This window comes from Pagrus pagrus (genome assembly GCF_965226575.1).
Source record: "Pagrus pagrus genome assembly, chromosome: 1".
NCBI lineage: Eukaryota > Metazoa > Chordata > Actinopteri > Spariformes > Sparidae > Pagrus > Pagrus pagrus.
In genome coordinates this window covers 23,610,270-23,633,191 of record NC_140185.1, presented here as the reverse complement: position 1 = coordinate 23,633,191, position 22,922 = coordinate 23,610,270, and the positions used below count along the sequence as shown (strand labels likewise).

Sequence of the window (22,922 nt, the reverse complement as noted above, 5' to 3'; positions counted from 1 at the left end):
TAGTTGTAGACTTTTCAAGGTTAAAAGCTGATATGCTGTTGGTAGCATCAATTCTGTTGGTCTGCACACCTTCCTGTCTATCTGTCAGTACTATCCTCACTCTCTCTCTCAGTGGGATCACTCTAATCCAATCTCAACTATATTACTTGGTCCTCACTGAGATAAGGCATACTGGGGATGTTAGTGTATCCATATGAATTAAATGGACGGCAGCTCTATCAAGATCCTGCAGCAGGTCAAGGCTACTCTGCAAGAAGATATGATGTAGCCAAACAGATTTTTTCCCCCCCACACAGCCTCTCCTTTACCCCATCCAAAGTTAACATTAGCCACCCACACTGAAGGAATAAAATCACCCCCACTTTTGTCGACTACATATAATCATCTGCAGATTGTTTTTCTGTCAGGTTTGAGCCAATGCACTGATCAATGATGCAGATTCTTACAGCAGGACACCCCTCTGATTTTGCATTTCATCACTGTGCTAAAACTTAAAATTATTCTAACTTAAACTCAGTTCACAGCTGACCGTTTAAAGCATGTCCAATCAGATTACAGCTAATCAAGATTCTTTCACATGGAGAATATATCTGAGTTTATATATATTTCAGTTCTTGTTTTTAAATGTGAAATGATGCATCAGTGTTGAGCTTAGCTCTCGGCACTGACTCTATGCCTGACCCAGCGGCCAGTACTGATCAGACTGCTTATCATGTGTAGACAGCCTAATACCCACACAGTAAGCAATGCCCATAAGCGGACCTATATTCAATCTCTGAATGTCAGTTTGTAGGTTTGTGGATTGGTTTATGGTCTTTTAGGAGAAACTTTGCCATACGCAGGTTTAGTTGTTGCCAGTAAAGTTGACGGGCATCTTGGAGTAACCAGTACTTGGTAAGTCCCAGCTAATAATTATAACAAAACGTATAGAAAAAACAGAGCAGAGGATTCAGGTGTGTTATTAAAGCCATCTATTGCAGCAGATGCAGCTTCTCCTGACAGTCAAGAGTCCCACAGAGAGATTCTTAAGCATTACATGACCATCTCAGTTTGACAATACTGCTGCTGTTGACATCTGGATGGGATTTTTTTTTTGATAATTTATTCATGTGATGTTTATTTTGTGGTGTTATGTGTTTATGTCTTTGTGTTTGGATGTGTTAATGGAAACTTTTGTTTGCTTTGATAGGACAACACTGATTCTCTGGCACTCGCACAGTGACCAAAGAACATTCCGGAGGAGCTCTAGATGCCAAGATGGGTCTTTAGTATGTTGAACATTATGGTATAGCCACATGGATGATCCGCCACATGGATGATTACCAGGTAACCACTTCACCTCTGCTTTATTAAAACAAAAAGATTACTAACCAGACTTGTTCAGAAGAAGGAGAACCCAAACATTATAAGACAGTGTTCTGACACAGTTTCTTTCATTCTTATGTTGAGAAGAGAGAAGACAAAACTTTGATTGTCTGTTGGGGAAATTAATTTTATTTTGATTTAGTTTTTTAAACCTGCTGAGAGAAAAAAAGATTAGAGCAAAGATATAAAAATGAAGAAAATAAAGTAAATTCAGAGACAAAAGTGTGTATTATTGTTTAAACAATAACTTTAAAATAGTCCATATTTAGATGTACAGTATGACAGAAAGTACTGTATATATTTTTATTGCATCATAAAGAGAATGTAGTAGTAATAAATATAAATTAAGTGGTACTATTGTGACAAGATTGTCTTTGTCTAAATCATTAAATTAAATCCCTTACCACATTAGATCTTTACTAAATGCAAATAAAAATATGCATTTTGTAAAGGCTGTTGGTCATTTTAATAGATTAGAACAGTGAAGGCGATCTACTGCCACAGGAATATGGCCATTTAGTGGGAAACAATATAATTAAGGTAAAGTGACGAAGGTGTAGGTAGAAAGGAAGCTATTTGCACTATTAATTTGTTTGCGAGTGCCTGTCCACAGTTCTATTCTAAGTCAATGTGACAATGTTTTTGTTGCAGAGTTGTTATTTTGCCAGTGAGACGGTGCCAGCTTTGAATTTGTTTCTGGGGTATTGCTGACTTCTTCATGGGGGTACGAGCATGGAAGGAGACGCTGCCTTTCAGATGTGAAGCTTTATTAACCTAGCACATGGTTACTAAAAGGTAGTGTGTCTTGAAAGCATGACAGTTTCATCAGTGTTGTTTCAGGAATTAGCATTTCTACATCAAAAAGCTTTTTGCCATTAAGGGGAATTCATTAAATATTTTAGCTGTAAGGAAAATGTCCCTTTTACCAGGCGCTTATCTGAGAAAACTAGAAATATTAAATGTTAGTGATGGCATAAAAAGTAATTTCATTTTCCTGTGTGTGCTCTTAGTCTCTCTAAGTTTATTACTAATTCATTTTTTCTCTTCAACATTTCACAATATGATGTTTTATCATAATCATCTCCACTCGAGAGTAACAAAAATGATGGGGATGAGCATATCCGAACCTTTTTCAGTCTGCATATGATATCAGTCGCTTTAGGATTTGGTGTTGTATTCACTGTGACCTCTTTTCTTATTTTATCGTATCCTTCCCTCCATTTGCGCTTTTCAGTAAACTTGTCAGAGTGGCTTTAAATGTTCTTTTGTCCTCATGGTGTAGTCTGAGTTAATGATTAACCAACCTTTTGGCCTTCCAAATACGATTATATTTAACCTCATATCACTTGCTAGACCTTGATTACTGACTGGTCATCTTTATTCAACCTCCAATGAATATCATGAACAGTTGGTTCCAACAGTGATGATTTGGGCGTGTCAGTAAAGGGAGCAAATACTTAAACAATGATTTATTTTGTGTTATATATTTAGGACTATAGAATCGTTTTTTATCATGTGTTCCCTGTTTTCTTTGTCTCTACATTTGCATGAGGACACACGCATATGGGTGAAGCAATCCATTTGTTCGCACACTATTCGACTTATTTACAGCTGGTTGTAATGCACCAAAAATGCAGCCAAGCAGCAAGAATAGGTAAGAATAAGAGAGACAGCAAGCGAGTAAACACAAATGTAAAAAAACGCAGAACATAAAATACTTAAAAAATTGGCTTTGCAATTGTTTTATAAGTAAAAAAAAAAGGCATTAACACTATTGTATCTTAAGGGTACACCCAATGAGTTTTGGTAAATAACACTAGCCCCATTCACACTGCCCTCTCAGTGTGGGAATCATGCATCGATTCTCCACATCGCTGTCTGTGTGAAAGTTTCTGATGTGGAGAGGGGGGACAGTTCTGCTGTGGCTCTGATGCGCCTCTGGAGGTAACATCAGAGCCGCAGCAGAGGCGACCCGGCGTCTGTGTGAATGGAAAAGCGGGAGGTGTGGATTAGGGGTGTGTCGGACTGATGTTGTTCACAGTCCGACAGCTAAACAGATCCTTCACTCATCAAATAAAAGAGAAATGTCCCACACTTCAACCCACAAAGTAACGTTACAGGACCAAACAACAGTAACGTAGTAACTGGTAGTGTCTTTGGCAACTTATATTAGGAAAAAAATACCGCAGTTATACATGGAAAAGCCTCTGACGTCCTGTCTGTCCTACAGACTCTTCATGACATTTCTGCCCGAAAAACAATGTTTGTCCCCGGCAGCAGAGCCAGGCAGCTCCCGCAGGTGTATGGTGGTGATTGCATGAAGCGATTCAGAGCAAAAAACTTTAACTCACCATATCTTTGCCGCCTTCCACTATTGTGTTGTTGTTGTTACTGTCTCTGGTACCTTGTATTGATAAAAATCACTGCGATGGTCAGCCCTCCCGACCGAGACTTCAATGAACTTCCCCCAGAAAACAGCATCCCTCCGTGGGAGTGAGAGAGTCAGACAGCATCCTCTGTTTACTGATGGCGATTATGTAATTATGTAATTTAGAGCGAAAAACTTCTCTTTGACACTTTCCAGGATGCGTGGTGGGTCAGGATCTCAATCACAACACTTTATAACAGCATCCATATGATTATAACAGGCAGCCGATACATGTTTAGATTAACGGGTGGAAACCAGGGGAAACACGTTGAAACAAATCACACAGATCTCAATGTCATGATGTGTACCGTCACGCCTCTTTTGGATCCGCAGCGCCAATGCTGTATGAATTGGCACGCTGGTGCGGCTTTAAGCCGGAGCTGCTTGGTTCAGTGTGAACAAACAGAGGCGGAGGAATGGGGAGCCTTCACTGCGCCATTAATGCGGAGTCTCTGTGTGAAAAGGGGGACTGACTGTAAACATACATTTTGTTTGTTTACAAGAAAACTATAGTACAATTTTCATTGGTAGACCATCGTAAGAATGAAGCAGTATAGGCTGTCAATTTCACGGTATAATATAAACATATTGTGCTTATATCTCTTACCAGGTTCGCTCTGACCAAGATACATTAAGATACATTGTAAATCAACATGTTATCCCTTAGTAAGTTAAGCTTAGTATGTTCTCCTGAAATATTTGCACCAATACAAAAAATTGTCAGCACTTACATTATGTCTGTGTTTTTTGGTGTATGTGTATACTTGTGAGCACAGCCAGTTGGAGGAGACGGAATGGATGAGTGAAATATGGCTTAGACGAGAAGCTGTCTGTTTGTGGTCAGAGGATGTGGTAGACTGCTTGTGTTGGGTGATACTTGATCTGATGTTAATGTGCTGCTGTGTGTGTGGGAGGGAGTGAGTTGAAAGAGGCAGAGGGGAAGATGGGCAGATAATCCCGTCTGCCTGATGAGATTGAATGCTGGGATTGATTGATCGCCTAATCATAGGAGGAAATGGGCCTGAAAATGAATGGGACTCTGCCCTTGGCTTGCTGTGGAGCTGGGTGGTTGGGTTGGAGGGGATGTTAGCTGCAGAAAGACATGGCCTTAATGTGCATGGGACCTGATTTCATTTGTGTCTGATATACAGTTATATGATCCTGGCTAAATGATCAAATAAAAAAGGAAGAGGGGGAACAGTGAAGGGGATGTAAATCAAGCTTTATTGCTGGAATATTACTTTTTCATCTCATCTGAAATGGATGCGTTGAGAAAAGAGCAGAATAAAAATTCATCATGAATTTCAAATTGATGGAACAGTGTGTAGGTACAGATACCCGCTGTACTGGATCCAGTTGATTGGCTAGTAATAAGTATTGGATTATGATTATTCTATGTCATTATTTGATTTGCTGTATTTTTGCCTTGGCCAGAAGACTTGTTTGGTCAAATTGTTCACAGCTGGATTAGAGGATTTAAAAAGGTCTAACAGATAACATGCTCCTGCCGTTTTGTCTCTGTCTTCACTGCCACATGCTTGCTCAAATGATGGCAAAACTACTTGAAACAGGAACCAGCCATGGTGTTGCTCCCGGGGAGCCCAATATTCACTATTCCATTTTTGGGCACATAGAGGACTCCCACCAGTATATTAGAATGGGATAATTACCTCCGTGTTTGAGGGTCCTTGCTTTTTATGTAGGGTCCACAGTTCAGAGTAAATGCTGCCAGAACATATCACCCTGTACACCGATTGAAGTGGTGGACTCCGTCCAGTATCAAGGCAGAATCAAACCAATAGGTTTGCCTTGTTGTTTAAGTTAGGTGTGCCAACTGTCACTTTGTGTTTGTCTCCATGTCCAAGCCACTAAGAGAAGCTTTGAAAAGCAAATACTTCTCAGACTTGGAGTATTTATCCCACTTTTGTGGACACCGTTGACAGAGCAGCAACAATTTCAATGACACTAAATGTAACTTAATCTAAACCCACTGTGATGAACATTTCCTGTCTATAATTGCAAAGCAATTAACACCAGAGAATTATCAGGGTTGGAAATATGGCACCCAGGTAGGTTACAAGCAAGTGACTTAAAAGTTAAATCTAATAGCTTTTAACATTGCGTTAGCTATAAATGTTTTTATCCTCTTTTACGGCCTCATTTGCTTAAACTTTTTTTTTTTATTGTGCATCTAGTCATTTATTATTGTATTTTTCATTACCAACTCCACATACATACATACATACACTTTTTAAGATTAAAGCCTTCAAAACAGTATTTTTCTTTATGCTATGTCTGTTGAGCTGGCTAGGGAGCTGCTGCATGCATGCATTTGCTGCATCTATAATTGAACTAAAACATTGTCGTTCCATGGCAGTTAAATGACAGAATCTGAGACCCACATGAGTGCCTCCTCAACTCTGCTAATAAAAATCAAGTCTATCAGTCAAGCCATGGGACATTGCTAGTCTCACAACATAGATAAGTAGAGAGAAGAAATGCTGAAGCAGCAGAAGCAAGCTTGATCTATAATTCAGACATCTGTATCCTTCATGTACCCCAACTACGTGCTCCACGTTGCCACTGTAATTTTTTTGGAGCCACTTGAGGGCAGAGGACTAAGCTGAAACCAAAAGCCGATTGGTTCCTTTTAGCTTTGTTTTGGTGCCCACCAACCCTTGATGCTTTTGTGGTTAATTTATTTATATGAAAATATTAATTAATAATTAATTAAAACCAGGACCAATTAACCGGACGTAACATTTGTTGTGGCCCTCCGCTCTGTCTCCCTCTACTGTGCATGCTGTATTTGTTGGTGACTGAGTAGAAGGTTGTTGAGATCCAGAGCCTGAAGCCTGAGAGTGGGATGACTGAGGAGGAAATGAGCAGCTCATGCAAAGAAGTGCAGGCACTGTGGGCTAAATGATCAATGGCATTGATCAGCCAGTCAATCCTGGAGTCTATATTCTTCTCTGTTTACACTCTCCCATTGCCACTGTGTTAAACTGAGCGTGCTCTAAGCAGCCACCTAAGGGACCCTCTAAAAGCTGCCCTCACACCCGCCATTGATTGACATGTCGATTATCTTGGAAGCTGTTGACAGCACAGTTGTTAGCCATCTTAAACATTAATGATGATGGGGGGCTGTTGCCTCAAGTTACACTCCTGACTAAGAGAAAGAGATATTATTTTTCAGGCATATTACCACTTTTGATGAAATTACGCACATGAAGAATATTAAAACTTTATACAATAAACAGCAAAATAGTTGCCTGTGATGCACCAGTGCTTCATAATAGTTAGTTTGTGAATCAAATCAAATCAAATCAATTTTATTTATATAGCCCAAAATCACAATCGCATTGCCTCAATGGGCTTTACAATCTGTACAGTGAATGACATCCTCAACTTGCCATGTTGAGGAAAAAAAAAAACCTTTAACAGGGGGAAAAAAAGAAGATGGAAGAAACCTCAGGAAGAGCCATAAACGAGGGATCCTTTTCCCAGGACGGACAGACATGCAATAAATGTCGCATGTACAGAAAAGAACAACAAAATCACAGTTTACAAGTTGCATTGACAGACTATCTGATACAAATTATAGTATATGTAAAGTGTGTGGATCCAGGAGACAACTGAGCAGACCTAGGCATCGCCAAGTGGTGCTCGATCCACAGGACCTCCTCTCCACCGTGGTGACCTCGAAGAGTGTGCTATCTCTTGTTGACCTGCCTGTGTTATTTTTTACTTAATAAATGTACTTATTTGCAAATCTTACAAGAGCACTCTGACCACAAAATGCTTTTCTATTGATTTCTATAAGCATTATGGTTTCAGAAACTTGTGACTTCTTGTTAGCAAATTTCTCCTTTCTCTAAAATATTAAAAGAACTCAGGGATTTTATCGCTCTTTAAACTTAATAAGTCTGACCTTTTTTAGTATGAAATCTGAACCTCATCATTACATCTCTGCTCAAAAGACAAGAACACAGAGTTATGTCATGTGGACACATCTATAATACAATGCTAAATGAATGATGTATGCATTGTTATAATAGGAGATAAGCGAGCACATTACAAAGATGATTTGGGATTACGCAATTTAATGTTTAAACAATGATTCAGATTCCACTGATACCTTTTGTTTTCTGTTTTTGTAGTGATTGTCTGCATTATCATTTGGAGGATTTGTGAAGTGTGGATGTCTAGTCACGCCCTTGCTAAGTGTAATCAACACCAGATCATGTTGTTTGTGTGTGTGTGCGTGTGCGTGTGTCTGTGTCAAGATAATTGCATCAAGTGAGCAGACTCCACCACATGCCCCGAGCTCCCAGCATCAACCTCAAACCTGTTTCTTCTTTTATGCGTCATTTACTGCCTGTTAACAGTTTGTGTAAAGCAGTTTATAGATGATTTCTACAAGTTCCTTGAACTCTCCTAAATATGTGCTTAAGTTATACAAACTCTTCACTTTAATGGACAACTAGTAATGGGCTGACATTGGCCTGGCTGCAGGGACCAGTGCCTCTGAAAGTGGTTGCACCCCAGTAATGCTAATGTTCATCCCTCTGAATGATGCAGAGATAGTGGCAGCCTCAACCTGACACAAAGCCTTTGTCTGGGATTCCTCTTTTTTTGGTATTAACTCTTTTAACTTTAAGCTCCTTCTTGCTTCTCACAGCCTCTTTTGGTTGGTCAACACATAAAAAATTGTGCTGCCTCCTTACAAGATTGTCTTTAATCTTTTACCTCTTCCATGTCACCTCGAAACGTGTGGAGGCTGATATGATAATGATGTGGACCTGTCCGGGGTATTAGAGTTAAGCTGGCTGATTAGGCTGCACATCGATTAGTCTATCACTCAGCACTGGCCAGGCCTGAGCATCTGGGTGGGAGATGGGTTGGGTGGTGGGGGTGAGGGAGGATTGACAGCCATTCTTTAGAAATGACCTCACTTGAAGTGGATCTTAAACGTACACACAACAGACATTTAAACAATTTCAGTAAGCACATAGTCTTTACCTTGTCATTGAATGAGACAATTTTTGTTGTGTTTTTGAACTTTAATTACTTTAAGTAACTTGTACCACCTTTTATAAGTACTACCTCTAATAGCTTGCTATCAGTTTTCAAGAACCTCCTCAGGCATTTTAGGCCAATGTTAAATTTCCCTGGTGGCCGAATTAAACTAAATTACAGTATGAATTGCACAAATAATACAAAGACATTTTCATGTCATTTGTAACAGCTGAAGTCTCACAGTATTGCTATGTGAACTCGACTACACCTTTTTATTGAATGAAGCAGATCATAACTGATAATGTGTTAATAAAGGCAATATAGACGAGATCTGCCAGTGTAGAATAGTGAGAATAGAAAATCTGATAATATGATATAATATGTAAAAACTATAAAAAGCCTGCCGGGTTCTTAAAATCTCTGTGCACCTGTGGAATGGCTGCACACTAGTAGCATTATCTACAGCGTGTCTGCATTCAGTTTATGGGTGAGAAGCCACACTGTGTCTTTGTCTCTGGTTGGCTAAAGCACCTGCACTACTTCATAAAATCTGCCAGTGAGAAGTTGTATTTTTATGCACATTCGGGATTAATTTATCAGAAGAGGTTAACAGAATTGGCAAAACTTCTTTTTGCATAAACGTTTTAATAAATGCTTGAGGGGAGGAAAACAAACATTTAATTCTTATGATTGATCAACAGTTTCCACTCTGAGTGAAGCTTTTTTCTGAAGAGATGGAAATAGCCGCAAATTAAAATCTGTCATTGGTCCACCCAGATCTGATGTAATCTTCCTAACATAAATGCATATACAAACAGAAATGTCACATTTCCATCATGTAAAATGCCCACTTTGATATTTCTATTGTGTGTTTTAATTACGCATCTTATTGCACCTTCTTCTTCTTCTGTGGTGTAATGGTTTCTGACTGGAGAATCTGCGCCACCTAAGGCTTTTCTGAGGACTAACTCCTAATAGTCGCTTAACGGTAGTGGATAAAACCAAGCATGCATTTTCCTGAAATATGGTTAAAATTTACAATACGTTTTGGATGGACACCTGGTTAGTGATTAAGTACTAAAATTGAGTACAAAAATGGAGGGAAAAAGACATGATTCATTAATAAATTCTTATCTACTTATTATATTGTTTATTTTTTACTTTTTATTATTGTTTATTGTAATTACTGTCCTTTGGCTGCTGTGACGGAGAAATTTCCCCATTGGCAGGACAAATAAAGGGATTCTGATTCTAAATACATACTGGAAGATTAAAAACAAACCAAATGATATTAACCAATTAAAAAATGGTGTTTTGTGGTTTGGCACAAAAGACTGATGTTGAATGACAGTGGACGGGAGGTTGGCCTGTAACATGTTTATGTAACCTACAAGTAACATTAATATGGAAAAATGGAAAGAGACAGGGGTGCAGTCTAGGAAAAAAAAGAGAATAAGAGAAATCTGGGGAAAAGGAATGATGTAGCAGGAGAGACAGAGCAGCCAAGGAAAGGTTAGGACCCTTGCCTTGCCTGAACACTGAGGCTTTTAATCCCGGAACAAAGTCATTAAGGTTCACAGCTACAGAAGAGGCCAATTAAAAGCAGAGCGTAGGCATAAGTCTGGAGAAAAGGCATCATTTGCTGCAGGAACCCAGGCCTTTTATCGGACCAGTGGGAGCCCTCCCTTATGCACCCAGGGAATCAGAGGACCTATCAGACATCTCTTGGAGATGTTTTTACTTCAGATAATTCACTTTCACTCAGAAATAGGCCAGTGGTGAATAGCAGGGAGATGGTTTTGATTGGCCAAAGCCCAATGAAAATGATAGTGTTTATGTCCCATATAAATCTATATATTTGAAAAGCACATTGAAACAAAAATGAGAATTTCACACCAAACTGCTGGCCCTAATAAGTCTAATGTAATAAGTACACTGAGAGAACACAAGTTGTCAGAACTTAGACTGTATGTTTTAGAATTATAAGTTTTATTTGTAAACAATATTACTAAGCTATTAAACAATATTATTGTCAATGTGACTTTTTGAACAGTCATCTCACATTTTTAGCTGTTACAACCAATCCTCTTGTAAACGCTTTTCCTTACAGACAAAACTACACACTGTATAGAAATCCTCAATTATCCCTCACAAAGCTCCATTTTACTCCAATTAGCTGCTAAATCTATCTGCGTGGTGATTTAATGCAGGGATTGAGTGAGGGGCAAGGGCTTAATCTCGACTTCCTTGTTTACTGAAATAATTGATATTATCAGATTCTTGGTGATTAATGGGCTTACTAAAGAATACCAGGGCTCAGCAGCTTTGGCTGAATGCAGTGCTCAAGAATCATACTACGCGTTTCCCTGGAGTCCACTAATTATTATGTTGAGTTTGGCTTGCTGTGAAGTAAAGACTAGAGAGAGGTGGGAATATGTGAAAAGTGTTTATCTTCTAGCAAACTAATATATCACTTTAGCTTCTGATTTATTTACAGCCTTAAGAGACAGTTTAGAAGTTTTTATAACCAACACTTTTCAAAGAGACTTGGCCCATTCCATTGATCTTACACAGTTGCATCCAATTACTTGATTAAACTGCTGAATAATTGGTTGAATACTCAAGTATTAAAATAATAATGATGGGAACCCAATATAAATTTAGAACTTAAACTGAAAGGGCAATACCTGTCTCTAGACTGCATACATTCATATATACTTACAGTATACTGTAAAATAGATGAAATGTCTCTGATACAGGTTATAGAAATTGAATGAATAGATAAAAACTGTGTGTAAATTGCAGTTGAGTTCAGTGGACCGATGGCAGATGCAGTTTCTCAACCAGCAGAGCCTCCTGAGAACTATTAATAATAAAATAACATGCTGGTTTGTACAGATTCACATATCATGAAAGTGGCTTTTAAGTTGCTGTTACAGACCTTTTACCTGTCTGCTTGACTTACACTAGTGCTGGAGTTTGTGAAATGCACAGTGGGAGCACTCTTTGCCCTTGTGGATGGCTTTTTAGTTACTGGTGGAAACTGGTGTTTGGTTTGTGGAGTGCAGTATGTCTGGGGCTGTAGAGATTATCTGTTAGAAGTTCTACCACAGCCAGAGTGGCACTCTGACGCCCACCTTGCTGACTTACAGCGCTGAGCTAGCTGCCTTTTTTTTTTTTTTACTTTATCTCCCTATGATGGACTGTTTGAGAATCTTAAAATTTGGTTTTTAGTTTAGGATTTGGCGAGGCACCTGCCTGGTCTTTTTGTCACAGTGTAAGAATATATGAGATTTTCTCAACCATATTGCAAGTTAGAGAAGAAAGAAAGTCTGAAATGGATAAATTATTTATCTGAGGACTGTGGTACTGTAGAACTGAGAATGGTTTTACTTTTTTCACATACAACAGGTACCACTGTGTCCATATCATGCCATCCCTCAGAGGGAACTGAACCATCATCCATTGCCTGCCTGTCTGTCTGCCATTATTTGCAATGCTGATTGATAGCTCTTTCTCTAACCCCCTCCATCCCACACTGCAACTGTGGTTTGCTGCCTCTTTATTTCTGTCTCCTTTTGGTTCCTTTTCCTCTTTTGCTCAGCTTCTATCGCTGTCTTTGTGTCTCTCTGCAGACTGTGAGCTGATATCATCCTTTGAAAGGGTAATGATCCCACTGTGTTGAGATTATGTATGTGTGCTGCACAGTGTAATGGCCTGGCTTTTTATTGCCTGCCGCATACTAATCCCACAACTGAAGGAATGAGATGACACCTGCAGGGAGCTGTGTGCGAGCTGCAGCCTCACATGAAAGAATGGCCATTAAAAATGATCAAAGAAATTACTGCACTCGGCTGCACAACACTGCTCTCACGCCTGGCTAGGTGTACATCCCTCTGCCCCAACACACACATACACAGGCATGCACACACATACACGTACACACATGCACACATGGACTAGCACTAATTAGTATCTCCCTCTGATGGATATTTTCCAAGTGATCCTCTGTGGAAATGTCCTGCGCATAGTTGCCTTAGGCTCTCTGCAGATGATGCACCCACGCTTGCAGATAGGAAATGGAGGACATGCGTGAGCTCAAAATGATAGTCTGTTCTCCATATCCCCACCACAAATTATTCATGGACATTTTACCACAAGTGTTTTCCAACTGAATTTTTATCAGACTTTTTCTTCAGGGGTCTTTTGTTATATTAAGAAATGATTTCTAGGTTTATTCATTACATTTTGTTTTACATTTTGCTGTGTTAATGACAAAAGGAGTTTGCTCTTTTGAAATACAATTAGTGGAAGATTTTAGAATCTGTCTGCTTGAAAATACATTTTATTAGTTAGCACAGTGGTGAACATTTGCAGTAGAATGATGCTACTCTGCAATGCTGCATCCCGCTATGCTGAACTGTCTGTGAGTCTTCTACTTCCTTTCTCTTTTCATGTCAATGTTCACTTGCCCCCGTCCCTGTTCGTCTATGTTCTTTCTCCCAGTTGCGCATCCGTCCTTCTCTGCTCTCTTAACCAGGTGCAGCCTCTTGGCTGCATGTCCATTCTGGGGAGGTGACACAGTGTGAGCCAGGCTGCTGCTCTTATCAGTTGGCCCTCTGTGCTGGCATCTGTGCTGACATTTTCTACAGTCAGTCCACTGCCCCTCATAACAAATTCACTCTTTGAGCTGATACACACTGATAAATGCAATTTATGTCCCCTGGATCCTGGGATAAAAACTCCTTCACTTTGTTAAACGTCTGATGTGAGATGGCAACCACTACTGAATGTGCTATTAGAATCCACACCTACAAATGATGACGGGTGTCATTTATGGCAAAGGGAGTACAGGAGTTTAGAAATAGGGTCTAGAAACATGCAAAAAGTAACAAATTCCCATTGTAAATGGTCATTGCGGTATATATTTATGATATTTTTTTTCTGCTTTTAACATTGGCTGGCAAATGCGTAGACAATGTGGTTATCAAAGGGATCCATCTTACTAAGAGATTCCTTTTTTCAGTACTCCTCCTTTCTCCCCCTTAGCCCCTCCCTTTCTCTCCCTCAGTGGTCCATTTTAGAGCCATGCGGCTGCATGGTTTGGTGGGTAATTTCACTGCCTTTTCATGTGTCGGAGGGCGAGGAATCCTCCTCCATTAGGTAGTGTCATCTTGTGATGTATGATGTATGCACAGAAAGGCAATCTGATGTTTATTCATGACTTTCAAGGCAATGCCTCAGCCAAGCCCTCTGATTTCCCTTTAAGGAACAAAACTACGTGAGATTGAGACTTCAGTTTAAAGGCACACAGACCATCCTGCAGCACTTCTTCTACGTTTCTTTTCCTCTCTCTCTCTCCCTTTCTTTCTCACGCACACACACATACTCGCTCTCTCATCTCACCCACAGCTCTTTTTTATCTCTTTTAAATTCTCCCTCGATATTTTTTCTGTCAGATTTAATTTATTTGACCCTTAGAAAAAAGATCACATGCAGTTATTTCCTTCTGATTTTGCCGGGCTGTCTCCCCATCTTGCCTCTGTACTTAACTAAGGACTTTGATGAAGAGATGAATTTAGATCGTTTTCATAGTAGGCTGGCACGTTAATGAGACAGCACCACTGCGAGACTAAAAGGCCCTCTGGTCACACGTGAAACACACACACATACATAAATATACTGCGTATGTGAAACAGAGCATTTTGAAGGTCTTGACTTCGGTGTATACTGTGTCCATCACACTTGTTCAGTTCACTTGCACTATTGACTATGCAAACAATCCTGTGTTTGGGGAAATCTGCAGTAACCAGCAGTCGTCAAAATTGCTAACCGACAGCTTGTTTGTAATTTTGTCTCCTGGTCCAGTGTGTTATAAAGTAACCATAATTCAAAAAGCTTGTCCCTATTTGTCTTGTAAATGACTTTTTAATGGTAATAAAGCCACATCTATCCATCATACTAGCCCAAGTCCATGCAGGCCTTTGATGGGACTCCTCCTATGAACAAATGGTATCTATTAATATTCTCAATGACCAACCTTCCAACAGCACATGCATCATAATATATGAGGGACCGACTGCTGCATGCTGCCTGCATGTTTTTAGTAAATTGATATCTGGATGCCTGGTATCAGGACTCCGCACACAGAGAACCAGAAAAACTGTAGGACTTAGACCTGTTTACGTGACTTTCCATGTGTCTTTTTAACATGGACTGGTCCCTCCTCCATCATCCCATGTTTGATTTGAATATCTAAAGTGCGGTATGATCCCGTTATATTTTGGGGATGCGTTGGGGCATGAGTGAGGCAAATGACTGCATTTTGTATTTAACATTTGTAATACTCTGCTAATAACCATATTCTGTTGCTGTGAGTGGTGAATATTCTGACCTTATATGATAAATAATGCAAATGTAGCAACCTCTGCAAATGCCAGAGAAAATGAGGTAGAAGGAAGGGAGAGGGCAAGGGAGTGAAGGAGTAGAGAGGGGAGAATGAGAGAGCAGAAGCTAGCATAACTAACTGATTGTTGTGCTGTCAAATTGATTTGCATGAAAAAGGCCGGTCTAATTGCAACACTTAGCTGCAACATACTGATAATACAGAGCAGGATTATAAAAGGACATGGAGGAGCTTTTATTAAGAAGGATTTCCTGGGTGTCTTTGAGAGATGCACCACCACCTTCTGTTTCTGTAGGGGACATTGAAAACAGTGTGTCCGTCACCTTGTCCTGTCTGACATGACATATCCATCATACAGATGCATACACATTGCTGCCTCACCATCCATTACCATATAAATCATTCTCACTTTTTTTTATTAACTTATAAGTTTGTCCAAAAAAAAACAAACCTTTTCCTTTTCCTCAAAGAGTCAGGTTCCTTGCAGACATGCAACACAAACTCCCTGCAAAGATTAAATGCCCTTTATAGATAGATGCTGATTGTTGGCATTCAGGTACAAAATGTGGTGAATTTAAGATTACTGACATCTGATTTTGCTAGTGATTTTCACGCACATACTCACAACCGTTAAAAAAGTTGTTAAGTCATTCAACAGACTTGAGTGAATTAAATATTACATGCTGTTCATGCATACAGTCCTTTCCTTCCTTCCTTCCTTCCTTCCTTCCTTCCTCCCTCCCTTCGAATAAGATTAACATTCTTAGGGACATGACAATAACACTTCTGTCAAACATGAATGCGCAGTGAAATGCAATGTCAAAGTAACAGAAGACCTAAATGTGTAATTTAAAACATTTAGAAGCCATTATAACTACTAAGGGTGTTCCGATTGATTGGCCACCGATCATTATTGGCCAATATTTGTTCTAAATAGTTTGATCTGTTGTCTTAATAAAGAAGAGCCAATCGAATGAGACACTGCTAAAATGTAATAATTGCTCAGTAGGGCTTGAGTCTAATGGTGTTCCATTATTCTGGCTGGGGACGATCGTAACCATGTTTGGGATGTCAGTCACAAACAGATTGCTGGCAGGACCTTGCAAGTATGTTGCCTTGGTTAAACCAAGAAGGCAATGCAATTGTACTGAAATTGGTAGGAGCAGAGCTAGTTAGCGTTTAGCTGTTAGCAGCAGGTGAGAAGTGTGTCTGGTCAAGGGAGCTAACAGCTTACGGAGCTATTTACTGTGGCGTTAAACATACAGCAGAACTGAGATTTTTTGTTCAAAGGAACATGAAACTTGAAACAGTGACAACACAACAAGTTTACCGTAAATGAATGTACTCAAGAATTTCATTAAGAAAAATTTGGAGATAAGGTACTTTAAGTTTAACTTCAAAGCATAAAGACCTGAGCATAAATAAGCAATAAGACTGACACAACTGAGACTGAGACAGAATTTCTCCCATTTGTTTTTATGATTATAAAGGAAAGAACCCTTAATAACTACATAGATATTTTTATTTGAGAAGATAACAAAAGACAGCAGACTTGCCATCACTGTTCTAACAGAGTATAAAAAGTTACCTGCTTTGAAAGGGTTAGGGTGTGGAAGAGCACAAAATTGTAGGTGGTGGTTTAGCACGGGGCTTCCTGATGCTGCCAAAGGCAGTGCTTTCCTTTATTCCCTTTATTTCTTTTCTTTAATAATAAATGATGGATGTTTCAAATTACGAAACAGTGCTGGGAAAATCCAATTTAGTCCAGGGCCTTGTAGGGAGGGTATAAAGAAGAGTTCTGTATCAAAGGCCCTTGTTTTGGTTTAATATTTGCAGTGGGGCCACTATTGAATGATGTAATGTGCCATGTGATAATGGGTCTTATGTGCTTTTAACAAATCATCTAGCTCCTGCCCGTAAATGAATCTTGCAAAGAGTTGGTGGTGTTTTCTCACTAGACATTGATTTAGACTCTATTCATAATTAAGTATGTGTTTTTGTTGTGTTGAAATGGATATTTATTTGTGTTGTGCACGTGTGGATAAAGATAGGAGCAGTTGGTGCATTTGAATTGCCCATTTGGGCCCACCTGTACATTGCATATAGCCTGACCGCTATATCACAGATATGTAGATTGATATCAGCATATATCTTGTTTGATTGATATGCACCAATATGAAACCCTTTTAAAAATTACTGCAGAAAAGAAGCTTGGGGTAATGTGTTATACAATTCCCATTGAAATGTATTGTTTCACTACACTGGTGTCATTTTAGACAACCAAGATTTTATATTTATCTTTTATTCTTATGGCACTAGCCTTATGAGCTTCAACAGCCAAATTGTTTACTTCAGAAAGTATTTTATTTACCACATAAATATATAATAGTGTTGCTGAGATAAAACTTAAAGGCAGAGTGACATGTAATGTGCATTGTTTTTGGAATGTGGCTCACAAAATATAGTTTCCGAAAGTATATTTTTCAACTTTTTCCCTTTTTTTCGTGGTCAATGCTTGTAGAATGGCAATACATATTGAATCAGAATACATATTGAATTGGCACCCAAGTATTGTGACAGTATCGAGATTGGCATATCAGCCCAGCCCTAATATTCTATTATGGTTGTGGACAAATGTTATTCAAAAAAATGTTTTATTTACATTTAGATGTTTTAGGCCATTCCATTTAGTCAGCATGCACAATAACGGGGCACAACATTTAATGAAATGAAGCCATTAGTAGCTACACCTGTGTTTGACAGGTAAAGTGTACTCTGTGCGAAAGGCAATTTGATGTGTAATGACAAGACCCATTGTTCCAATCATTTAATGTTTGTGTAAATATTATTATCTCTTAATTGATTTAATAATAAATAGTATGTTTATTTTTCTGACTATACTTGGAAGCCTTCTTGGGGCTGGGGCTTTCAAGTGATGCATGCACACCAGTTTGCTGTTATAATAGAGGTCGGCAGCATAACACCTTTTGATGATGAGAACACTGTTGTAAGGTGACTGAAAAAATAGGATGTTGCCTTTATTTACTAATTTATTTATTTTTGCGTTTCACCATCATCAATAACATTACAAATATCGGCATATATCACAAGTCAAATGAAATTTGTCTCCTACAAAGTAGATAATACCACATAAGTGTATCATTCAAGTGGTATTGTAAATACTGTACATATGGCACAAATTGACATTTCTGTTGCTCTTGGAAATCGTTTCTGGAACATCATATGGGATGTTCAGGAAGGCATTGACAAATGACCAATTTTGTTGTTTACAAAAATCCATACTATGTGGTTATACTATTCGTGGTCATTTCTAGGAAGGGAACATTTACAGTGCCATAATGCTTTGACAGGTATTAAGAATGTTAAGGTTTTCATTTAACTTCTCCATTTGGTACGACTTATGCTGTTTAATTCAATTTATCATCTAATTATATATGTATGCCTATATATATATATATATACACATATAGAATCACAGTCATATATTCTAACACGAATGCTTGTTCAAAGTAACCACAGCTTTTGGCCTCCGGGGATATCATCGTTTCCTGTCACTGTTGTACATCAGACTGTCTTTTCTCACCAAGTAGAAGACAGCTAGTTTATTTCAAGAGTGTTTAGATGTATCTGTTTACTCTTTCTTATCTTAGTTCCTTGTCTCTGTCTTCTGGACGTTTGTCTTGTTAATTTCTCTCATTCTGTGCTCACTGCAGCTTCAATTACAGTAGATCCTGGCACATATGTCTCTGTGGTGTCCTGGTCTACATCATTCTTATATGCCTCCATTTGTAATGCTCTTCTCTTCTGCCCTTGACCCAGTGTTTCCATTTTTCATTGAGTTTGTACTTGAATCAACCCTTACAACTGTCTCTGCCACACTACAAGTATATTCTGCCACTAAGTGTTGTCAGAGCGGGCAAATCAATCACAGTACATCAAAATATTGGCCATGCCTATTTTTCCTTTTCCATTGTTTAGCATATAACTTTTAAATGTAATTATATCAACTAGGATAACTAATTTAAGTATAAGGAGTCTGATTCATCAAGGAGTATGGTCTACACCTGCTCAATTTGGAAAGTGTCACGAGATGACTTTTTGTTGTGATTGGTGCTATACAAATAAAGATTGATTGATTGATTGATTGATTGATCGATTGATAAATTGATTACAATGACACATTAAGCATGGTTTTTATTCTCAACTTCAATTAATTTAATCTGTCAGTCTCTCATAATGTTTTTCATCCAAGTCTTAGTTCTTCAGTTAGAGCTTTTGTGCCTCATTGTATCTAGATCTTTGCAGAAGGTTGTATGTGTTGCTGACATGATCATAGGTGTCATATTAAAAATGGCATGAAGCTCATGTGATACATGTATATAGTCTGCTGCTCTATAACCCAGACTAAATTTATTTTTATGTTCAACCCCTTTTTTATCTCCCATGTTGTTACTATCTCACCTTCAGACATCCTTTTATTTTTACTTTGTTTCACCCCACTCTTACCCTCTTTGCCTTGCCCATCATCACTCTGATGTCCCTTTTTCATATTCCTTGACCTTCTCTTCTCTGTCTGACCCTCCACATCCTCTTCACTGTGACTAGTGTGATGGTAGGCTGGCAACACCATAGTACTCTGACAAACCCAACATTACCAAAGTGCTTTGGTCATGGGAAATCTGGCTTTTCAGTTCCTGCAGAGATTGGCTAATATTTTTGTGCACCACATAATCGACACACAAGAAGAAGGCACATCTATAAAAAGTTCTAAGAAGTAAAAGGTATTAAAGGCTGTTAGCTCTAAAAGGCCCATTTCCTCCTTTTGTTCTGGCCGTGATCGAGGTAATTCTCCAGATTTGCACTGAAAACACTGCTTTATGTCTTTGGCTTGTGGGAAAATGAAAAATGAAAATGGGTCTCAAGGTCCTTATTACAAGCCCCTTGTGTCAATCATTTTCAAACAAGGACCTCATAGTATTTCTGTTTTTTCTTTCCATCCTCCCTTTGCTGGACATATATGCGGAGTGGACAGTGAAATAGAAGTTTCCCTACTCTGACCAGTCTGATGAGTTACATGGACAGAAAAAACTCAATTAAGATTGAACATATAAACTGCTGTGCAATCCTTGCCAACTTGTTAACAAAAGGAATGACAGTTCATCTATTGACATACCAATAATCGACTGTATAAGAAACTACATAAGTAGAGCCATGCAGACTTGCAGTCTAAACACACAACAGGCAGCAGACTACCCAAAACAGTTATTGTGTGAGGTTACAGGAGGAAGATGTGTTGTTGTGTTGTTGCAGCTAGCTTGAACATGCCCTCATTTTGTGAGGATCTTATTTTTTTCCCAGTTTTAATGTTTGGCCTCCCTGTGTTAAATTTTTATGTGTTTAGCATGTTTTGAAAGATTTGAGGTTGGCCATGGACAGCTCCAAGCAGAAATTGTTTGCTTTATTATACCAACATTTTGTATCAATGAGTTGAATAATACCTATAGCCCTATCTTCTTGTTTCGCAAATACAAAGTTGGCTCCTTCTCTTGAGCAGTTCTCATAACCCTCACCGGAGGAATTGCCAAAAAGTCTTGAAGAAATGTCTTTTTCAGTCCAATTAAGTCTGTCATTGCCCTTTAGCAGTAAAATGTGGAGGCAGCAGAATTTTTCCACATCCAGCAGAGGTCATGTTCATGTGTGCTTGCCTAGCTCTATTCTTATGAGTGTGCCTTGCCTTTTTCTCACCACATTCACAGCCTCAGCTCCTTTTGAGTGGGTGTTGCAGGGGAGATTTCAACCAGACAGGTTGTCTCCTGACAGTACTGTAAATTGTGAGTAACATATAATTTCTAGAGGTTCTCAGTGTCACAGGCTCATAGTGTTTCAGAAGGACTTAGTATTATTAGATCAGTATGACCATATGTGACAGGAAACATCCAGTTCTAGGTTGTACTATAGCGGTCTCTCCAGCACGCTGAGGTCTGGGAGATCATCTTGGCAGCCATCATGCATCTGGAAGATGCTATCAAAGCAGAGAGAGCCAGGGGAGTAATGGGTATGAGCCAAGTAAAATCAGCATATTCCATTACAGACAGATTAATGGATAGAAGAAAACTGGGGTTAAAGAGGCAGGAAAGGTGGAAGGAGAGAGACTCTACTAATGACAAGGTGATGAAAACTACATGAGAAGTGGACTTCAAGGAGCATTTTACTCTTAGCTAAATAAACTTTACCATGTGTGCACATTCAAAAAGGCTTATGGGAAGGTTTTATGACGAAACAAAGTGCAACATTCGGCTTTGTCAAAAGTGTCTCACACATACCGTCTTATTCACTGTACCTCCTGCTACCTGCTGCTTCTGGTAAATAGTGTCATGTGACTGACTCTATTTTTTTAATGTTCAGTTCTGTTCAAATCATAGATCATTTGGGCTCTGTGATTTGGTTTTGATGCTGTATCTCCTACCCTTGCACTTTGCAAACCCCTCCTTCTGGCTTGGTTGTCAACATTTGCTTGCAGCAGCTTATTTAACACCAAATCAACAACTCTAAATGGAATTTATTTAAAGATGCTACAGATCTTTCTGTAGTTTGATACAGCAATGTCATTGTTTTGCAACGATATAAACTACACCTGGATGTGAACAGTACTAGCTTTCTCTTTTTATTAGACTCTTCGGGTACAAAAATGTTAAATAGTTGATGTGGTATCATGCACACATTTTGACCGACAAAATGTGAGTTCACTACGAAGCTTATTTTCTTTCTTAATTTCAAATGAAAATGTTAAAGTCATTTGATATATCATTATGGTAACTTAAAGTTTGTCTCAAATGTCTCAAAAGACATCGCCACCTGACTTAACTAAGGCAAAGACATCAACTATGGTCTCGGCTTAAAGTGGCTCTACAGAGCTGAAATGTAAAGTAGCATGCATTTTCAGTTGCTCCTTTAATGTACAGTATATTACAGCAGCCACTATAACTATTTAAGTGTGTGGTGGGTGATGATATAGTCTGCATTACAAAGCTGGGGTGTATGAGTGGTGGTGTTAACTGTCTGCTGGCGTAATGAGAGAGTGAGCTGTCAGAGACACGCATGTAATGGCTCCCTTGCCAGCTGCCCAGTTCAGGCCCTGTGGGACACAGCACAGACACACCATTTCTTTCACACTGTCTCATCTCCTGCACTCTCTTTCACATTCTTCCTCCCTCTCTCTCTGTCTATCTTGTCCTCCCTCCCCCTAACTCCCTTTCCTTTACTCCTTTGTTAAGCTCTAACCTGGACAAGGTGCCATGGCAGGCCTCTCATATATTTTGTCTCTTTCTATTGCACAGATAGTAAATCGTCCACATGCCAACAATCACATAGACACATACAGTGAGCATGCAGGACTCAGGAGGGATATTTAGTGGCTATATCCCCTAGGATGGCCTACTCTATTCAGTATACAGTGGGTTTCTCATGGGCAGTCACGTCTACCCTCACTGAAACAGGCAAACAGGCAGCAGCTTCTCAATAGACCAGGCAGAATAGTCACACTCTGATGGTACATTTTATCTCTCTGACAGCCATAGTATGCTTTAAGGACTGCTCTGTTAGAGGAGTGAGTTCATAGTCAACTTCCTACTCGACATGTCCTTCAAGCGCAAGGTCATTTTACACTTGTAGTTTCACTGAAAA

At 39.1% G+C, this 22,922-nt stretch overlaps 1 protein-coding gene across 28 annotated transcripts in view; it reads left to right on the top strand.

The window, feature by feature from the left end:
* The window catches only part of LOC311256296 (uncharacterized protein), a 137,050-nt gene that overhangs the window by 1,977 nt on the left and 112,151 nt on the right, over positions 1–22,922 (top strand). For 26 of the 28 annotated variants that reach the window (XM_084351202.1, XM_084351200.1, XM_084351199.1 and 23 more), the window contains exon 2: positions 1,190–1,326. Coding sequence is in view for 2 of the 28 variants with exons in the window: in XM_084351204.1 (XP_084207330.1) it covers positions 1,316–1,326 (11 nt within the window). In the remaining 26 variants the exon portion in view is untranslated. Of the gene's footprint in view, positions 1–1,189; positions 1,327–2,016; positions 2,161–22,922 lie in introns of all 28 variants that reach the window. The other 2 variants (XM_084351203.1, XM_084351218.1) reach the window with 1 other exon arrangement.